General features: G+C 47.4%; 1 protein-coding gene across 4 annotated transcripts in view; it reads left to right on the forward strand.

Annotated features, from left to right (window-relative positions):
• Nucleotides 1–21,979, forward strand: part of HOOK3 (hook microtubule tethering protein 3) — a 1,476,018-nt gene that overhangs the window by 1,306,690 nt on the left and 147,349 nt on the right. For all 4 annotated transcript variants that reach the window (XM_085636641.1, XM_085636638.1, XM_085636639.1 and 1 more), the window contains one exon: nucleotides 12,247–12,351. In XM_085636641.1, the coding sequence (XP_085492767.1) occupies nucleotides 12,247–12,351 (105 nt within the window). The remainder of the gene's footprint in view (nucleotides 1–12,246; nucleotides 12,352–21,979) is intronic.

The raw sequence follows: 21,979 nt of genomic DNA on the forward strand, positions 1-21,979 counted from the left end.
CTTGTATTTCCTATTGTCTTTGTGGCATTCCAGCAGTGGGTGTGCTAGCTCGTTCAACTTATTCATAGAGTTCACTAAACCACACTACTAGCTAGAAGTGTGTACTTTTAAGATGTTTTTTTTTACCATTCTACTGCTCTGAATTTTTCTGGCTATGACAGTGTCAACAGAATCACTGAAGCATCTTCTACTCCTTCGCTGGAAAGGATGCCCCAATACCCTTTAAGTTGTAGAAAATCTTCTTGGTTCATACTTCTATGAAGTCCCTTGTGTGTATTGTCAAGAAGAGTAAAGTGAGGAACCTTCCCCAACGGACAGCAAGTAACTTAAAGGCAGCTTCTCCCACACTCCACCTACTCAGCGGTGACCCCAAAAGATTCAATTTTAAATTCCCATTAAGTTCCCTTCTTTGGAGTCTGAGTCTTAAACAGGGTCTTATCTGGAAGTACCTTGGCCATTGAAGGTATGGGCTCCAATGCTATTGGTGTTCCTGACCCTTATGAACTCCTGGATATGCCACTGGTGAAGTCCACCTCCACACTTCTACATGGCTTGTAGGTGGCTTTGCTGCTGTGTACCTCCGAACCATTCAGGCATCTGTCCTCCTCAGGTTCCCAGACAGAAGTTGCCGGAATGTAGGGGATCTGTTAAACTGGCAAGATGTATAAAGCAACATGTAGCAGCTCAGTCCTAATTGCCTTAGAAACAGTCTCCAGTGCAAACCCCTTTAACTTTAAAGAAGGTGTTGCCTGTCTTTCAAGAGACCAGAAAAACACTACATCCTGACAGTTTTGCATGTCTTTTTTGCCCCTCTGATTGGAGTCTAGACCAAAGTCATTACCAGTGCCTGTATTTATTTCAGGAATTTAGTCCCAAGCCTTTTGTTCTATTCAGTGAAAGAGTCATCACAGGAAGAGGATTTAGCCTTACGGTTAGAGCTGCCAACTTACGAACTGGGGAACCGGGTTCGAGCCTCGGCATCGGCTCAGCACCCTGTGATTCTGGGCAAAACACTTAATCTCCCTGTGCCCCCCAAAAAATGAATGTGTCCTTGTGTAACGCAACTGGTGCTCATGTAAAGCGCTCCAATACCTTTGGGTCGAGTTTGCGCGATATAAATCTCCAAAAACAAACCGACTATAGTGCACACAAGCCATGACCTTTAAAGGAAATACAAAAGTTTGATCTGCCTATGATTTGGATCTGTGTTCTTCTTCAGCACTTTTGTACCTCTTCTGACAGGAAAGTGTGCTGCAATTAATTATTTTTAACATGCATATCTGTATTACAGACCCCAGGGAGACTACTGAATCCCTGAATACCAGGGCCCTTGTACCGCAAAAGCGTTGGATGTTTTGATGGCTTGGTCCTCGAGACAACTGGAGGGAGGAAGGGAAGGTGGATTGCACTTGAGATCAAGTGTCTTACACAACCATTCATCTCAACTGTAGTGCTACCACCACCACCACCACCATCATCTGATCCATTTCCCTAGAAGTAGCCTCAGCTGCAAATCCTCAACATAATGATGATACGTTTTACATTGCATGTGAAATCCCACAAGGTTGTATTTGGCAGTGGCTGATTTTACAGGATGTTCTGAATGCTGATAAGTCAAATGAAGCAAACACTTTTTTGAAGAGAATTGATGAGGCTCCTTGCAGACAATATATCCATTCTGTAGATTCCACATACATCTCTGAGGGATCTTTTTTTAAATAAACTTTTTATTACTTTTATAACAGTTAAAGAACACTGAAAGTACAGAATAGCAATTCATCATAGCATTTAGGTCTCATCCACTTGTTTCTTATGGCTCCCACCATGACCTTTTTCCCCTGCCAGCACCAGTTCATTTTTCCAGTCGCCACTATGCTAGCGGTGGTCTCCTTCCATCTACCCAAGGTCAGTGGCTGTCCGGCTACAGTCATCTGTACATTTGCCATTACTGCCATATCTTTACCCACTTTTTGGGGCAGGCCTTCCCCTCATAGACCTGTCTCTCCACTAACAGCTCTGATGACTCTGTCAAGTAGTGCAGCCACAGGCTGACACGTTGGTGGTCATAGTGTTTAGTGACGACTCAGATTCTATCTCTATTGGTATCTTGTATATTTTTCAAGCCATGCGCCTGTTGTACAGTTGTGATCCCAGTAAAGCTTTCACTCCAGTGGCAACCGGAAATACTGAAGCAAGATGATTATTATAAAGTGAAGGGCATCCCACTCTCAAGATTATGTTCTTTCGATTCTTTAATTCTTTCATCTGATCTAGTCGCAGATCAGAAATCAAATGCAAAGGATGAGATAAGTTAAAAAGTCCTTTGTGCCAGTGCCTAGGTGGAGAGCAACTTTCTGGAATTTAAAAAGCCAGAACCACACAATTCTGAGTGTTTTGCTGCTTCAACCTGCAAAGTAGGCCAGTATTGTCAAGTCACAAACATGTTTCTTTACCTCACTCTTACTTTATTTTTATGATGATCTTGGATAAATGTATCCTTGCACAGCGGGCACTTGACTCTCCTATGAAAGCTAAGAAGTGTACCCTCACTTCTGTGTAATCTTATAGCTGATGTTTGCAAGGGTATGTGTAAGGGACTGCTTATTACTATAATGTCCCAGTTTTTTAAGTTTATCACCTTCTGCACACTGTGGGTTCCAATTCGTTCTTTTTTTATTTATTTATTTTATTTGCTGGTTTAGAGTGTGCCTATAACTTGAACACATACTTACAGGTCAAATGCCCCCACCCCTACGTATCCCTATGGGATTATGATTTGGCGACACTGCTGAAGTAATTCAAGAGGGGTCTTTGGTGGTTTTCATGTGCACCTCCTGTACATGCTCTTTCATTACATGAAGATTGCCGGACTGTAAGCAGGTGAATGGTTGTAAAAGCTTATGCATTGTAGAGCTGTTTTTCTCATGTCGCTGGCATGCTTATTTCACTAGCAATACAGGTCTTCTTGCTGCACAGCAAGCAGTGGGAGGACCATTTACTCCCACCACTGGAGGTGTGGCTAGAGAGAGACAGTTAGTCTCATGCAAGACAATTATTGCTGAACTTGGAGTCATGGTGACAGAACGATAATTTGCAGTAAGGGGGACATCCTTACTACAATTCTAGGTCCCTATTGATAGTGATTATCCACACCTCTCTCGTGGAATCCATCCGTTGCCATTTGTTCATTACTAACTGTGGAGACTGCTGGTGAGTCAGTACCTTTTCAACCATCTAGAGTTATACGGCTAACAGCGTTCTTTATCTGGTGCATGGTGAATTTCTCCTTGTACAATCATACTGCCATGCATTATATCAACTACAGTAAGGATGCAGCTATCAACTGTGCTTAGCAACCAGATGCTAGACGTGGTCAGTATACCAATGCATCTCTTATGGCCGGCCCTGGCAAGCTTTCACCAGGTTCCCTGAAGCATTTTAGAGGGAACTTTCCACCGGACCTGGAAGTAGAAGTATGTATCTTATACTGATGGGTGGATGCTAGACATTGACATATTAGTCTTGAATGGCAAATGCTGTTATGTTCAATTTCGCTTGACTGTTGCTAACTAAGGTTTCATTGAGTATACACAATCTTTATTTCTGCAGACTGGGTAAGAACAACCTGACATCCAGTCTCGTATTTGATTCACCTTTGATTCGGTTTCTGTCAAAGCCAGACCTTCCATCCCAGAGAGAAGGGTGTTGAATCTCAATGAGAACACTGAGGCAGTGGATGCATGGACGCTGAAAGAAGCTCTCCAGGAGGGTGGTTTCTATCTGATCAGGCTCTGGGTGCACGGAGACTGCAAGATGTTCTCCAAGTGGATGGTGTCTGTTTGCTGCTAGGTGCCCTTCCAACAGATTGGTTTGTGCCTGTAGTTGGAAACGTTTTCCTCCTGGTATTCACATTTTTTTTCGCTGTGTTCTCTCACAAAGCCCTCGTTCTTCTAAACCTCACCATTTCTTGGTGAAAGGTTCACTTGTGCAGGCCGCACTGGTGCTTCAGTTTCGCTGGTGGAAACTGAGCCTCAAAACTTCTTTGCTCCCAAGGTGTATTTTTTTCTTTCTAGGACCTCAACATAGTGCAAACATTCCTTTTAGGCACTCCAATTTAGCTCCTCCTCTCTGGCTCTTAAAAGTTATAATGTTCATAACTATGCTTTTAGTGACCCTTACGTAGGCATGCAGGATGAGAATTCAAAGTACTTAATGTGAATCCTCCTCACCTTGTACTTTTTCAGACAGTGTAGCATTTTGAGTCAGGCCTTATTTACTCAGTATGTTTCTAAGTTTCATTTGTTGCAAATCTTCATTCTTTTACTTTTCTTTCCACTTTGTCATCATTGAATAAGGAGGAGGGTTTGGAACTGAGTTTATTTGGTGTGTACACCAAGGATTATTGTTTAAATCTTGTCTATTTAACCACTTATTCAACGCTTTTAGGTAGTTTGAGTAAAGGAAGATGGTTTATTGGTGATGAATTTTTCATGAATTGTACTTTGCATCAAGCTCTGCTACAGTATCATGGACACATACTTTGGAAGGTATACAGGTGCGTTCTTTTTCTGGTAGCACCACCACCTCTGCCCTTCTCAGAAGGGTGACAGTCACTGGCATTTGTCCAGTTACTCTTTGGTCTTCCATTCTTTTGTTTACTATTCAAGAAATGCTGGATTTAGGGACTTGAAATAAGGCTTTTTTTGTTGATCAGGGCACAAATATTTTCTAACCGGGTTCCCTGCTTAAATTATCTGATGCTCATAACTTTCTCCATTTGGAGTTCTTTCAGAAGATAGAGATATCTGTATATATTGCAGTACGGTGCTTGGATTTACCTGCTGAATCTTCTACATTCCTGCAAATACGCAATCACCATGTTAGTATGTTGCTTTGTGTTCTCTTTAAATGTTTTTCCTAAATGTATATACTTTTTTTACTCTGCCCTCCTATCCCCTGTGTAGCAAGGAAATAATCAGAACTTGTATTATAAGTGGGAACTGCCTCCTTTGTCGAAGTTAGTTGTCACATGTAATGAGACCTGTGCAGCAGTTTTCATTCAGTAAATATAGGGCTAACCAGTGCCAATGGCAGAGAATGCATTTTCTGCACCCAAACCAAATTCTGGGCATACTTGTAAAAATGGTAAATCTGTTGGAAGTGCCATTATCCATCTGAAAAAGTTGCTTGAGGTAAGTAGCTTGTTAGTACAAGTACTGCTGAGCCTGTATAGCAACACAGAATGTTGTGCATTTGTACCTGAATGCCTAAAGAATTATCACAGTCTCAACTTATTAGGCTTTTTTTCAGCGAGTTACCATCAAAATAAAGTTTGTCATCCATATTCTTAAATGTGCTATTTTTAGGAAGAATGGTTGTCCCAGATACTACCTATTTACCTTGTTATAACTTTTGCATAAAGCAGAGTTTGCTTTTGTAACGCCCTGAACGTCTCAGGATCGTTTAACAGACACGACAATGAGGACGCAACCACTTGTGAAGGGTTAGTTCTTTTAATGAAGGCAAATAAAATACAAAGAACAAACAAAAGTTATAGTCACTGGAATCCTCCAGGCTAAGTACGTTACCAGCCCCCAGCACGGATGGTCCTAACCGTCCTCTGCATATACGCCGATCCCGGCGTATGCCAACAGACGGCAGAAATGAAATGGCCGACAATGCCAATCGGTAGGCTGTGAGGGGCACGAAGAGTGTTGGGGAGAATCGAGGAGTCAGGGAAACACTCAGCCGGGGTCTCTACCTGAAGGGAGCAGCCGCTCAACCTCTTCCTCAGACTGCACCGGGACGCGGAGTCACCTCCTGGTGATGCGTCACCGATACCCCAATCACAAGCAAGAAGACTGAACCGAGAGCAGCCGCTCGATCGATCCTGTGGACTTCCGAGTCTGTAACGCGGCAAACACCTCCTGGTGTGCGTTACAGCTGGCAGTCCCTGTGTCTCTGGTCGGGCTGGGAGTTACGACTCCAACCAGCAAAAGCGCCACTGCGCTTGGACTCAGCCGAGTCAAAAAGCGAAGCTCAATGGTTGACCGGTAGAGCTTCCGGGTCCTTCACAGGTGACGATGGGGCAAGACACGGCCCAGGGAGTAACGACTCGACCTACCTCCGTTCTTGCCTTACTGGAGCACCACTCCGGAACACTGCTCTTCACGAAGCAGGTACGTCGGTGTAAACACAATATCCGACAGCCTTGTACCTCCCGGTTCCTCCCTTTATAGGGCGTGTTTTCCTTGAGTTATGTAACAGCTCTCCTGTTTACATAAGGGCGTGTTTCCCTTGAGTTATGTAACAGCTCTCCTGTTTACATAAGGGCGTGTTTCCCTTGAGTTATGTAACAGCTCTCCTGTTTACATAAGGGCGTGTTTCCCTTGAGTTATGTAACAGCTCTCCTGTTTACATAACCTCTCAACCGCTAAGCATCCTGGGAGATGTAGTCCGTTTTCGCTGGTTACCGTTTTCCTTCCCTCGTATGACAGGAATTCTTGACAGTACATCCTCCCTCTCAGCGGCTCCCCACGGGTCCAGCGCTGGCAGGAAAACACCGATGGAACAAGGAGACCAAGCGCGGAGCATGAACCCCTTCAGCCGGTTCCCATGAATGCTCCTCCGGGCCATAGCCTTTCCACGCAACCAGGTACCACAGCTTCCCCCTGCGCCATTTGGACGCCCGTATGCCCGACACTTCATACTCCACCTCCGACTCCACGCATACCGGCCTAGGTGTCCCAGACGGCTTGGAGGGTGCTGGTTTGAGCAATGATACATGAAAGACAGGGTGTATCCGCAATGACTGGGGCAAGCACACCTTCACGTTCACGGGACCCATACACTTGGTAATACGATAGGGGCCCATGTACTTGGGATGGAACACACTGTTCTTTCGAAACCTCATGTTTCTTGTGGATATCCAGACGTAGTCTCCAGTGCGGTACAGTGGCCCGGGCCTTCTCTTCCTATCTGCCGCAGCCTTGTATCTTCTCTTGGCCTCTATTAGGACAGCCCTTGAGCGCATCAACGTGTCTTTTATGTGTGCCACCCTGTCCGCTGTGGCGGGAATCCTGTCCTCTCTGAACGGATGTAGAAATGGCAAGAACCTGGGATGTTGGCCATAGTTGCTATAGAACGGAGATGACTGTGTGGAGCTGTGAGTGGCGTTGTTATAGGCTATCTCTGCAACCCATAGCAAGTCGACCCATTCTTTCCTGCCCTGGTCCACAAAACATCGCAGATACTGTTTGAGCGTTTGGTTCAGGCGCTCGGTTTGGCCGTCCGTTTGAGGGTGGTAGCTGGTGGACAGGGCGGTCTTAACATGCAGCGCAGTGCACCAAGTCTTCCAGAATTGCGCAGTAAACTGCGACCCCCGGTCCGACACGATCACCCCAGGTAATCCATGCAGTCGTACCACATTCTTTAGGAGTAGTGACGCCAATTCCCCGGCCGTAGGGACTCTCTTGCAGGGGATGAAGTGCCCCATTTTCGTCAAGTAATCCACCACCACCAGTATTGCCGTCATCCCCTGGTCTACCGGTAGGCCCACCACGAAGTCCAGTGATATGCTATCCCATGGTCTATCCGGGGTCGGAAGTGGATGTAAGAGCCCTTGGGTTCGGCCATGGTCGGCCTTCATGGTAGCACACGTAGGACACTCCTGTCCCCACCTCCTGACATCCACTCTCATGGTTGGCCACCAGAAATGCCATCCCATGCTAGCCACCGTTTTTTCAAAGCCCAAATGACCTGCACATGGAGAGTCATGGCACCAGATGAATGCTTGTTTCCTTAGCCTAGGCGTGGGTATCAATAGGCACCTGCCCTTCAGGGGTATCCCGTCCTTCAGCTGCCATTCTCTGTGACTGAGGAGCCACCTCCGCCATGCGAATGACCTGATCCCTCTCTTTATTCCCCTCAGGAAAGTATCCGGTTGGATAACCCCCAATACCATCCTCGGGGAAATGATGGAACGCTCGGTCGCAGGCAATGGTTCCTTAACTGCAGATTGACGGGACAGGGCGTCCGCCTTCCGGTTTTCCGTCCCCGGCCGATATGTGATGCGGAAGTTGAACCCCGCAAAGAAGATCATCCACCGCAGCTGCCTGGGAGAAAGGTGTCTAGTGGCCGTCATGAACTGTAGGTTCCGATGGTCCGTGTACACCGATACCACATGTCTTGCCCCCATCAACCAATGCCTCCATTCGGTGAAGGCGTCCTTGATTGCGAGAAGCTCCTTCTCCGCAATATGGTAGTTGCGTTCGGCGTCGTTGAGTTTGCGGGACATGTACGCAACGGGATGAAGCACCCCTGTGTCGTGGTTGCGTTGGGACAAGATAGCCCCCAGCGCCACATCCGACGCTTCTGCTTCCACCACGTAGGGGAGATCCGGATCGGGGTGAGCCAACACCGGCGCCTTACCAAAGGCGCTTTTCAGGGCCTCAAAGGCTTTGTTCGCTTCAGGGGACCAGACAAACTCCTTGGACTTCCTCAGTAGCTGTGTGATTGGGGCCACCACTCCTGAAAACCCATCTATAAACCGCCTGTAAAAGTTGGCGAAGCCAATGAAACTTTGGACGTCCTTCACGCTTTGGGGCACCGGCCATTCTTTCACCGCCTTGATCTTTCGTTCTGCCATCTCCTGTCCCTCTGGACTCAGCATCACTCCGAGGAATTCCACGGATGTGACGTGGAAGTCACACTTGCTGAGTTTACAAAACAGCATGTTTTCCCTCAGCTTTTGGAGCACAGCTTTGACGTGGTGTACGTGCTCCTCCACACTGGACGAATAGATGAGGATGTCGTCGATATATACGACCACGTAGATATCCAACTCCTCTCTGAATACCTCATTCAAAAAGTACTGAAAGGCTGCCGGGGCGTTGCACAGACCGAACGGCATGACGAGGTACTCAAAAAGGCCGAACCTGGTCTTAAAGGCGGTCTTCCACTCGTCTCCGTCCCTCATGCGCACCAGATGGTATGCCCCTTTCAAATCCAACTTGGTGTAGATACGAGCTTTCTTGACCTGTTCCAGAAGTACACTGATGAGAGGCAAGGGGTACCGATTTTTTACGGTTATCGCATTCAATGCCCTAAAGTCCACACAGGCTCTCAGCTCCCCATTAGCCTTCGGGATGAAGAAGAGTGGCGAGGCGGCCGGAGACTTGGACGGGCGGATGAATCCTAGCTTGAGGAGTTTATCCAGGTACCCCCGGAGATGCACGTTTTCAGGCTCCGTCAGGGCATACAGCCTGCCGCTGGGAACGCTGGCCCCTGGCACCAGGTCGATCTGGCAGTCAAACTGTCTATGTGGTGGTAGCACTTCCGCCTTCACCTCATCAAATACATCCTCAAAACTGTGATAAGCCTGGGGGAGAGCCACATCTTTTTCTGCCGCTGTAGCCACTGTCTGACTCCCGCTCTCATCTGCGTCAAGGGATTCCGTTCTTATTCCACAATGCAGGATGCAATACGGTGACGTCATTTCGATGCGATGTGTGGGCCAATCCACAAAGGGGTTGTGTTTCTGTAGCCACGGCAATCCCAATATGACGCCATATTGGGGCGCTTGGATGATGTTAAAATCGATTTGTTCCAAATGGTTCCTCCCATATCTCATCGGAAGGACCCCCGTGTGCTGTCCGATGGGCCCCGTCACCAATCGCCTTCCGTCTACCGCATAGACGTCTTCGGGTACTGCTTTGGGAAGAAGCACGAGCCCTAGCCTGCATGCCTCGTTGTGGTCCATAAACATGCCAGTGGCCCCTGAATCCACCATGGCCACAACGGGTATCCACTGGTCATGCACTCCCACGTGCACCGTGATAAACAGGTGTCGTTGTCCCTTAGTGACCGAGTTGGAAAGTGAAGGGATGGATGAGTGACTCCGAGATGCCCCTTCTCTGGTCTTGGAGTCCTCTAGTTTTCCGCCGGTATGTCCACCACGGCTGTTACCGACCGGTTGGCCCGATAACGTGACGTCTTCGGTTTGGCAGGGCATTCACGTACGTAGTGGCCTTTTTTGCCACAATATAGGCACAATCCTTGTTTACGGCGTGACTCTTTCTCCGTGGCTGTGAGGCTCGCTCGTATTGCGCCGATGTCCATGGGTTCTCCCTTGGATGCGGTGGAAGTTTCAGGACTTCCCACCGTCACATAGGATGGAAGGGATTTTCCTTTTCTCCCATGATCCCCCTTTCTTTCACTAAGCCTATGTTCCAGCCGTAATACCAGGTTGATAAGGCCCTCACATGTCTTGGGTTGAGGGTCAATATGAGCCACGGCGTCCTTGAGCTCATCGCACAGCCCTTGATGGAAGAGCGCCGTCTGTTTAGCAACAGGCCACTTGGTTTCCGCAACCAGCCTTCGGAACGCGTTGAGATACTGCACCAGGTCGTTGGATCCCTGTCTCAACTCAAGCATTTCACGGTCCGCCGTGTACGAGTCAGCCCTTCTGTCGAATACCTTCAGGAATTCCTCGCGAAAAGCACCCCAATCACATAAGAGGGGGTCGTCCCTGCTCACCAGAGGTACGGCCCATTGTGCCGCGTTTCCAGCCAAATAGGATATAAGGAAAGCCACACGAGCCTGACTCGTGGGGAACGCCTTTGGTTTGCACGATAAATGTAGCGCCACTTGTGTGAGGAATACCTGCACTGTGTTAGGATCCCCACTGTACCTCTCTGGTGTTGCCAAGGGGATGGCTACCGGCATTTCCACTACTACCGCAGGGGTCTGGTTCGTGAGGGAGGTGCTGGGCGTGAGCGGGTCCAATTGGATAGCATCCAGTCTGGCTTTTACATCGGCTGTTTCTTGCCTAGAGGCAGCCACTTCAACTTGCATGGCCGCTAAAGCAGCCAGCACATCATCAAGTGTTGCCATGTCTGTTATCGACCGGGAGACAGTTAGTGTTATTAAGGTCGGATATTTTGTAACACCCTGAACGTCTCAGGATCGTTTAACAGACACGACAATGAGGACGCAACCACTTGTGAAGGGTTAGTTCTTTTAATGAAGGCAAATAAAATACAAAGAACAAACAAAAGTTATAGTCACTGGAATCCTCCAGGCTAAGTACGTTACCAGCCCCCAGCACGGATGGTCCTAACCGTCCTCTGCATATACGCCGATCCCGGCGTATGCCAACAGAGGGCAGAAATGAAATGGCCGACAATGCCAATCGGTAGGCTGTGAGGGGCACGAAGAGTGTTGGGGAGAATCGAGGAGTCAGGGAAACACCCAGCCGGGGTCTCTACCTGAAGGGAGCAGCCGCTCAACCTCTTCCTCAGACTGCACCGGGACGCGGAGTCACCTCCTGGTGATGCGTCACCGATACCCCAATCACAAGCAAGAAGACTGAACCGAGAGCAGCCGCTCGATCGATCCTGTGGACTTCCGAGTCTGTAACGCGGCAAACCCCTCCTGGTGTGCGTTACAGCTGGCAGTCCCTGTGTCTCTGGTCGGGCTGGGAGTTACGACTCCAACCAGCAAAAGCGCCACTGCGCTTGGACTCAGCCGAGTCAAAAAGCGAAGCTCAATGGTTGACCGGTAGAGCTTCCGGGTCCTTCACAGGTGACGATGGGGCAAGACACGGCCCAGGGAGTAACGACTCGACCTACCTCCGTTCTTGCCTTACTGGAGCACCACTCCGGAACACTGCTCTTCACGAAGCAGGTACGTCGGTGTAAACACAATATCCGACAGCCTTGTACCTCCCGGTTCCTCCCTTTATAGGGCGTGTTTTCCTTGAGTTATGTAACAGCTCTCCTGTTTACATAAGGGCGTGTTTCCCTTGAGTTATGTAACAGCTCTCCTGTTTACATAAGGGCGTGTTTCCCTTGAGTTATGTAACAGCTCTCCTGTTTACATAAGGGCGTGTTTCCCTTGAGTTATGTAACAGCTCTCCTGTTTACATAAGGGCGTGTTTCCCTTGAGTTATGTAACAGCTCTCCTGTTTACATAACCTCTCAACCGCTAAGCATCCTGGGAGATGTAGTCCGTTTTCGCTGGTTACCGTTTTCCTTCCCTCGTATGACAGGAATTCTTGACAGCTTTCATTGACGCTATTTATTAGGTTGAAGGGTGACTTACTTACATGGATGTTATAGCAAGTAAGAGGGTAATGGCTAACATTTTATATTTTTAGAACTTCTGCAAATTGTTACTTTGGGGTAATTTTTATTGTTACTTGATAGAATATTTGTTTAATGTTGAATACAATTTTGTGTTTTGTAGGTTATCCGGACATTAGATCCGAAACAGAACCAAGGTTCCGCACCTGAAGTACAGGCTTTGAAAAATCAATTGCAGGAACGTGACAGGACAATACATACGTTAGAGGTAATTGGACATCTTCTAAAAATATTTCAGACCGTAGATCCATGTTTGCTTTCATCATCCCTCTGAAATTATATTTGCAGTTTTCACTAGAGATGAGCTACAGTTGTGCAAAATCCAGATCTTTAGCTCATTCCCGCGCTCTCCCAATTTCTGATTCCAGTGCTTAGTTTCATTTTTAGATGTGTGAAGCAGTTCTGCCCACTTACAATTTGTAGGGAAAGCAGGTGTTAAATCCGTGGGTGAGCCGAGAGTCCAATATGCCTTTGAAAACTAAGTAGAAAAAACTACATAGAATTCTGAATTCAGCAAGGTATTATTTGTGTAGCTCACTTAAGGTTTTACTGAAGATACTAATCGTTGACATCCAAAAATAGCGAATGTAAGTGTGTGAAAAACAGAAAGAGAGACAGTCTTCATCTCTAACTGTTTGCACTGAAAGCTCAATTATCAAAGTAATATATGGTTATGTTCTTTGGACTCTTCCAGCTTCAAAGATATGTAGTAGTATATCTAGTTTGTCAAAAAACCACTCATAGCCAGGGCTTTCAATAAATCCATGGCTTAAAGAGGTTATTCATTGTTTACTGCCCCTATAGCATTTCATAATGAAATCTTAATGAGTTAAGTTGGGTATGAATAAACAAGCATTTTTTTTAAATGTTCCCAATATTATGAGTTTACGGATAGGATCATTTGTACCCCTCCGAACTGGGATTATCCATTCTACCATGTGGGTATAATGTAGTTCTGTCAATAAGTTCTTGTGGACATTCTTACAATAGTAAGCCAAAAATATATGAAAACTCAATTGATAATTGCAAATCTCCTACCAACCCACACACCAACACTTCTTCCTATAAAAACAAATGTTGGTTGGTTTATGCCACAGGACAGTAAAGACCCAAAATAAAAAGGGGCCTATTTAGAGCATGCAAACAATGCTGCAAAAAGGTCATTGTTTGTCACAATTTGGCTTTATTTGGGCCTGGTGTCAGCCCGACACCAAGGACATTTACAATCCCAAGACATTTTAGAGAATTAGAAGATCAGGGAAATCAAGACTGATGTGTCTTAAATCCAACCACCCTTATTACTTAGAATGCTCCGTAAATGACAAAAAATTGACAAAAACCTAGTTACCCCACAGTTCTCATGCATGTTGTCTGTTGGCCCAAAGTTGGATAGCCCCAGGAAACCCAACAAACCCTAGGTGTTTTTGTAACTATTTTAGGAATTTGTTTCTTGCATGGATTCTGCTAGTCTTATCTTGAAGTTCCTACAAATGTCAAGGGTTAGAAAACAAATCATTTTCCACATTGTTCCCTTGGATTCGATATAGTCTTTGGGACTTGTGTGAGCCAGCACTCAAGGTACCCTACTATCTTATTGGCATTTCTGAAAAGTAGAGACCCAGGTAATCCTTACAGTTGTCATTTGCATTGATCCAACCACATAGTCTTATCCAAGATGCCCTGCAAATGTCAAATTTAGATTAAAACAGGACTCTCTCAGATTTATGTGACGGAAACACTATAACTTGTGCCCAGTGGCAATAGTCCCGCCATCCTTAGTCTCACCCTTTCCCAACAAAAATGTTAAGACATGTGGGTGCAACTATCATGCGCAATAGGCAAAAATGTTTAACCATGATAAGTCATTGTTCTCTTCAGATGGGCACACTCTTAGCTCGTACCAGCTGTGTACCATAGGCCCACCTATGCAAGTGAGGTACTGTTTTTATTGGAAGTTACATGACAATTCACAATGGTAGAACGTATGGTGTAGGCCACAATTTGCAACGTTTTCTGTCATGGATTTGTGGAAATTGTGTATTTTAAACCATAACTTGACATTTGCAGGGCTTTTTGGGTAAGAAAAAATATCTTTGCAAGCTGCATCGCCCTAGTTTCGTCTTGTTCCCTAACTTTAAAAAAATGTTTGGTGCAAGTGGGTTTCCTTTGATCCCCGACGGTTCTTGCCAAAATACCTACGATAGTCACTACACAAAAAAATCTATCTTGATCCTGCATCTGCTCCTCTCTTCATCTGGTCACATTTTTGGGCCTTTCCTGCTCTACGTGACAGGCCAGCCCACATGCATGGGATACTTTGTTTTATTGGCGGTAGTGGTAGAATTTTGTTTGGGAATACATAGGCTATTGCCCACAAATTTCTGAGTTGTATGTTGTATATAAATATGGGGAAATCGTAAATTTTCTTTACTATAAGTTTGCTATTTGCAGGCCATTCAAGGTAATCAAAATTGATATTATCCCTGTGAACACCACCACTCTAGCTTTCCATGAACGTTTTTGGCTGAGTTTGTTTCCCTGGATCTGTGTTGATTCTGGGTCCATATACTACAGCCATCAACCATTGTGAATTATCAGGACCGGAGTCCTCATCAACTAAAGACCCATATCCAGCAGTCATCTTGAATGTGAAGTACCAGGCTATAGGAGCCCTCAGAATAGCACGGACGTCGATGCCTCTCCAGGGATGCAGTAACACTGTGGATAGAATACATCAACGAAAGTATCTAGGGGAGTAGGACAGAGAAGAGCAGAAGAAGAAAAAGACAAAACATTGTGGGCCAGTGATGTCTTTGTGTAATACTGCTGCAAGGTCTTCCTTTGGTGCAAACTATGACGGCTGAACACTGCAACAAGCAGTAGAGCCCATTCAGTAGAAAAGCCATGTGAAAATCACTTGTGTGTCTTTCCTTACGTTATGTGTGCTAAGGCTATACATACAGGTTACCTCCATGGTTAGGTTGAGTCAAATTCTGCCAATCTGGAAGCAGCCACTGCCCGTTCTTATGGGTGGAGTGGCCAGACAACCCCACCCTTTTCTCGACAAGAAGAGTGTCTGTCAGGCCGAGCAACGGGCATCCTGACAGACCCTTTTCTTATTCATGTCTGGCAGCCAGGAGCTAGACATGTACAAAATGTGCAGACTCCTGGCGGCTTAAGCTGAACTTTGCAGGGCTAAAGATGACACCGCTCCTATGGCTGTGACTGCTGTAGCCTGGCAAAGCTCCTAAAGGCGCTCCCCCTTGTGACAACGGAGAGCGTAATTGATAGCCTTGGACCTGTGTTATTCACTTTTTAAGCCTTGAAGCATCAAGTGCTGTCTATCATGGACACCTCATGGCAGAGTCGGATTGTGTCAGCAGCTCTCACTGGGTCCATCCCACTTTGGGACGAGGTAAGACTGCTGCCTCCTCTCATTGGCTAATCTGAGGTCAGCCAATGAGTGAAGGCGGCAGTTCCAATCCTCCTCAAACCTCTGAGGCTTCCCTCTCTGAGATCTGCAGCAGGTAAGTGCAATGTTATTTGTTTGTTTTGTGCATGCGCGTGTGTATGTAGGAATGTTTGGGAGTGACTGTTGTGAATGGGTGTGTGTGTGGGTGCACATGTATGAATGCATGGGTGTTAGTGACTGTGTGTGCGCGTGTATTGCCCACCGACCCTTTTCCTGCTAAATTACCAGCCACCACTCTCTGGAAGTGTTTAGGCACATGCTGCAAAAGAGAGTATAACAGCCAAGCCATCCGTTCTTTCCTAGTCTGTTTTAAAATACATGTTCATCACTGCATCTACATGCTCTCCCTCTGAGAACGTCTGTTTTCAGGAAGTAAGTTGTTTGTACAACCTTGACACTTGCAGGAGTGAACCTAGCAGAAATACTCGAAGTCTTGCATTGGTTAAAGCTCATAATGTGATAGTACATTTGATGTTGGCACAATATTGTAGTTTTCTCACTATGTGCTTATGAGGAAATAGTACTTTTCCACCATATTTAACCTTCTCAGGTTATTCTGGGCAGGGAGAGCATGAACAGGGTAAGACGTCGCACCTCCTTATGTCTTCTTGCATCTCTGTTTCTGAAACGTGTGTGGTGGGTAGGATTTCCTAGGTGCTTTGAAGACAAATGACATGGTCCAACGTGGTACAACCCGGTGATTAGCTGTGTGTTGTCTTCGCTGTATCGTTAAGACCACCCTCATCTTTGGTCTCAGTTTGATAGCGTGATATTTGAAATAACTGGTGGGGGGTTAAACATGATCATTATACAAGCCCAGGTGTACAGTCCCTGTAAATTCTTCATTTGTAGAAAATAAATTACCCCTTGCAGTCATTAAGTGTCAGCTTTCTCAGGGTTGTGGAATGGGAGGGAAGTCTCTTGATGTGTTCTCTAATAGAAATGAAACATTCTGAGTACTAAGAAGCCCAACTCAATTTCTTTTCTTTCTTTTTTATTTGTCATAAAAAATAACTTTCTGGGATGCATTTCAGTTCTTGGCGAGGGCATATCCGGGTACCACCACTTTTCTGCTGCCCAAGAGGGGGCTGAAGTGCAAATTGGCACTAGAGGCCAGAGAAGGCATTCTGCTTTATGCCAGGGTACCCAGTTCCCCACTCAATTTCTATTTATTTCACTTTAGAAATATGATCCTTAGTGTCCAGTAGGCCTTTTGCAGGCAGGTACCCGGGGGGGCAGTTTGGGTATTAACTCGCCAAATTCCCCGAGGTAGCTGAAATGCTGATGGCAAATAGAAACCTATAAGCAATGGATTTCTCTACACCGTTATTCTTTTTTCTGTTTAAACTAAATTCATGGTTTCAAGGGGCACTTCAAGACTAAACATGGGGAGATCAGTAGGTCACACCATCAATTCTAGTCGAAAAGGTCCCTGAAATGCATGACATGGGTATAGGAGAGAGAGAGAGACGTATTTTGTGCCAGGATACTTAGCCATCCATTGGTTCCAGTGTTTTGTTTAACAAACATTGATCCCTGCTGCCCTGGGTGTTTTTTCAAGTTTGGGGTGGAGGAGTGTACATGCTGATTTGCTCCACCAGGGAAGGTGAAGGTTTGATGATGGGTAGGAAGACAAACCTTTTGCTAGAAAGCCCACTCAGCATTACTTTTTATTTCCTGGACAACATTAATTATCCCTACTGTTAAAAGATAGGACAATGTTTGTAATATTTGTGTACATCACGCAGAATCCTGACCTGGATAAGTGCCACTACGCTCGAAGACTTTCTAACCTAGACAGTGGATTCTGCACACGCTTGGCCCAGATATCCGCCATAGACTGGACATGTTCGAGGCATGTGGGCTGCTGACATTCATATCTATGCATAGATCGCCGCCTAGTGTTGGGTCCGGATGTTTGCACGTTGTTGTCCTGGAAGAGTCTTCGAAGTATCCTGGGATAGGTGACTCCTCCCCTGGACTACAGTGCGCATGGGCATCCTCTCCATCCTCAGATTGTTTTTTTCCGCCATTGGGTTCGGATGTGCTTATCTTGACTCAAGTTAGGAAAAACTTTTTACAGGCCAAAAGGCCTTTAGTTCGCGTCGGTACTGTTCCCGATCGGTATCGATAGTATCTGTTAGTTTACTAACTTCCAGAACCAACTTTTTCGCATCTTACCCGACCATCGACCCGTCATCGACGATGGAATCGAGGACACCATTCAAGCGGTGTCCTGTATGCAATGCGAAATATCCCCATGTCGACGTCCACCCGGTGTGCAACAAATGCCGATCCAAAAAGACTCTCCGGAATCGACGAGCAGCGAGACTCGAAGCGCAGCAAGCGGCACCGGCCCCGACCAACATCTTCAGCGCCGAGGACGAAGATGTCGAAGACATGGAGAACCTACCCTCCAGCCCCGCTTCCGAACACGACTCCGGCTCGGAGGACGTCGAAGAACGACTCTTTCACAGAGATAAAGCCGACACCGAGGTAGGAGACTACAATGAGGCCTTAGGGGCAGAAGAGAGTAGCTCCGGTGACGAGCAAGGCCTACCTGAGGATATCCCAGTGCGCCAGTCTATGGCTCCGGTCGAGGGATCGCCTTCGGGCCTTACCCAAGACCTATCCCGCAGTTCTTCGGCCCCGCCCTCTGGCCCGGCCTCGGACATTCAGCGGCAGCCATTACTACCCAAAACGGCTGGTTTCCCTTCTTCGAAACCGAAAGCTGTATTGGTTCACCAGAAACCGAAACCAAAAGTGACGCTGGTCGGATCGAGGCCCACCACACCTTCGACGCCAGCAAAACCCGTCGGCACCGACCGCACCAAACGAGACTTCGGTGCCGAGCTTGCAGCAGCCGACATCTGCGCCGACACACGGAAAAAGACCTTCGGTGCCACCAAACCTACTCGGCTCCCGGCACCGAAACAATCGGCTCCGACCCCAAAGGTCAAACTGCCTGCTGCGTCTCACACCGCTTCGACAGCACCACCAAAGGCACACTCATCAACGACGTCGACGGCCACTACCGCTCCTCGACTCGATGACCCACTGGCGCCGAAGAAGTCCACGCCCGCCTCTACAGAACTGGTCGGCGCAAAAGAATCTATGGCGCTCCAGGTGCGGCCCGTTGCTGCGCAACGCATCAAACACAAAGCAGTCCTCCAGGACACGTCAGGCTCCGAGCCGATAAAAGCTCCAACAGCCTCTTCGGCACCAGCCAACATCACTTTTGGCCTGCCGCCATCCACGGCCCCAAAACTGTTCCAAATCAGAACACGGGTCACCCACACCACGATCACGCCTGCAGAGACGTCTCCATCACACATCATCGACGCCGACACCGGCAGGATGATGCTCCACAAGAGGAGAATAACTTCCGAGCCAGCTTTGGACTCCTACCGGATCCCGCTTAAGAAAAAGCTGCCAGTGGCTTCGGAACCAGTTCTTTACGAACCTCTCCATTCCTCTTACCAAGATCCACAGTCCTTCTCTCCCACACACTCCGAAACAGACGTTTTGGAGGACTACATGGGTGACCACGTCCCCTACCCCGGAGAGATGGACCCTGAAGGCCAACAGGACCCTGACCAAGCTTGGGATGACCCTGTAGACTCGGGTGCACCTATGGATACACAGGACCCGCAACTCTATGGAGCAAAAACGTCTCCGACAGAGGACACTGCCGCATTCAACGCCCTCATTGAACGTGCTGCGGCCAATCATGGTGTGCAACTCCACTCTGACACCGTCGAGGACGACTTTCTCATGGATACTTTCGCATCCTCAGAAAGGAATATAAAAACTCTACCCATGTTGAACGGTGTCCTCAAACCAGCAAAGGACATCTTCAAGGAACCCACCAGGGCAAGAGTAATAAACCCCAGGATCGACAAGAAATACAGGTCGGCGCCTGGGGACCCTACCTGCATTAGAGGCCAGTTACCTCTGGATTCCATAGTAGTTGCGAATGCTCGCAAACGGGCACACTCGCAAACAACAGGTGATGCTCCTCCCCCGGACAAAGAGTCCAAGGTGCTAGAGACCTCCGGCAAACGGGTTGCGGCCCAGGCAGCTAACATATGGCGCATTGCCAATACTCAGGCGCTCCTCGCTCGCTACGATCGAGCACACTACGACACATTACATACACATACACATACACATACATACACATACACATACACATACAACTTGCATCCACCATGTGGTATATCCTAAAAATAATTAGGAAACTTTTGCCTTTCATCCCCATGTCTGCCCGCAAAACGGTGGTAACCTCACTTGCTCTATCAAGACTCGATTATGGAAATGCCCTATTTGCTGGAATCCAGGCCCAACATCTAGCCAAACTGCAGCGTCTACAAAACGCTGCAGCAAGATTGATCCTTGATGTTCCCAGATCAGAGCCAATCACACATAAACTGAGATCCTTACATTGGCTACCAATAGAGAAAAGAATAAAGTTTAAATCTGTCTGCCTAACTTACAAGGCCTTGCAAGGGGTCGGATCTAAGTTTCTGAGAGACCACCTGCAACTATACGAGCCCATTAGGACCCTGCGCTCAAGTCAATCAAAATTCATTCAAACGGTCAGATACAAGCAGGTTAGATGGGGAGGGAGAAGCTTCCTATTACATGCAGCAAGGGCTTGGAATCTCCTTCCTATCGCAATTAAAAACAGCCCCTCCATTCTGTCATTCAGGAAAAAGGTAAAAACATGGATGTTCTCGTCCATGTAAACTAGGCCACTGACATCTTCTTCAGGTAGTCACTGTCTCTGTTCAGCGCCAAGACGCCCATGGGCACACGTGCGCTTTATAAGTTTTTAATCAAATCAAATCAAATCAAATTAGAACAATTACTCCAACATCTCCCTGACCAATTCAAAGAGGGAGCAGAGATCCTCATCAGGGAGGGACAACTCCTCACAAACGCATCCATTAAGTGTGCACTGGATGCCGCGGATACAGCTGCCAGAGCCATAAACACTAGCGTCATGTTGCGACGACATGCCTGGTTACGAATCTCCGGATTCAAACCTGAGGTACAAAATAACATCCTCAACCAGCCTGTCAACCCCGACTACTTATTCGGGCCAGAGGTTGACACCACCCTAGAGAAAATAAAAAAGGACACAGACACTGCAAAGTCCATGGGGGCTCTCCAAACGCAGTCCTTTCGGAGCGGCTCCTTTCGTCGCCCCGGAAATAGAGGAGCAGGTAGAGGACAGGGGTCACAGCAAACCTACAACAAGGGAAACACACAAAGCTCCTACGATAAAAACACCCGGGGTGGTTATCGTGGCTCAAGCACAAAGGGCAGAGGACGCGGATACGGCAACACCAGGTCCTCCCCCAAGAACAAACAGTGACGCCCTCTCCCTTCCTCCCGACCACATAACACCTGTCGGGGGAAGGCTACAAAGGTTCCTGTCCACGTGGAACTCCATCACCACGGACAGGTGGGTCAAAGATATTGTCAAACACGGTTACTGCCTAGAATTAACCTAGACTCCACCCACAATACCTCCAAAACACCGTCCTATGTCCTCAGAGCACTTAACGCTCTTACAGCAGGAAGTGCTAAGTATGCTACTAAAAGGCGCAATAGAGGTCGTACCCGTCCACGAGCAAGGTACGGGGGTGTACTCCCTGTACTTTTTAATACCGAAAAAGGACGGGTCACTCAGACCTATACTAGACCTGAGACCCCTGAACCGCTACATTCTCCGAGCATTTTCACATGCTTACTTTACAGCAAGTCCTCCCGCTGCTCAAGCAGGGAGACTTCCTGGCCACACTGGACCTCAAAGATGCGTATTTCCACATACCCATTCACCCCTCACACAAAAAATACCTCAAGTTCACTGTTCAGGGGCAGCACTACCAATTCAAAGTCCTTCCCTTCGGCGTGACAACAGCACCCAGAGTTTTCACAAAGTGCCTAGCTACTGTGGCTGCACATCTACGGAGGCAGCACATACACGTCTACCCTTACCTGGACGACTGGCTTGTTCAAGCAAAGTCAGCCCAGCAATGTGCCAGCCACATGTCCCGCACCATTCACCTCCTTCACAGTCTGGGGTTCTCACTAAATTACCCAAAATCCCATCTCCAACCCGCACACGTACAACAGTACCTAGGTGCGACTATAGACACTCTGGCGGCCACAGCTCAGCCAAATTTAGTGAGAATCAACAGCATGCAAATGCTGATTTCCAAGTTCAAACCACAACACTCCCTTCCCGCGCGAGTGTTCATGCAGTTGATAGGCATGATGGCCTCCTGCATTTTCATAGTCCCACACGCGAGACTACATATGCGCCCGCTTCAGGAGCGCTTAGCACGTCAGTGGA

The sequence above is a fragment of the Triturus cristatus genome, chromosome 2_1 (assembly GCF_964204655.1).
Source record: "Triturus cristatus chromosome 2_1, aTriCri1.1, whole genome shotgun sequence".
NCBI lineage: Eukaryota > Metazoa > Chordata > Amphibia > Caudata > Salamandridae > Triturus > Triturus cristatus.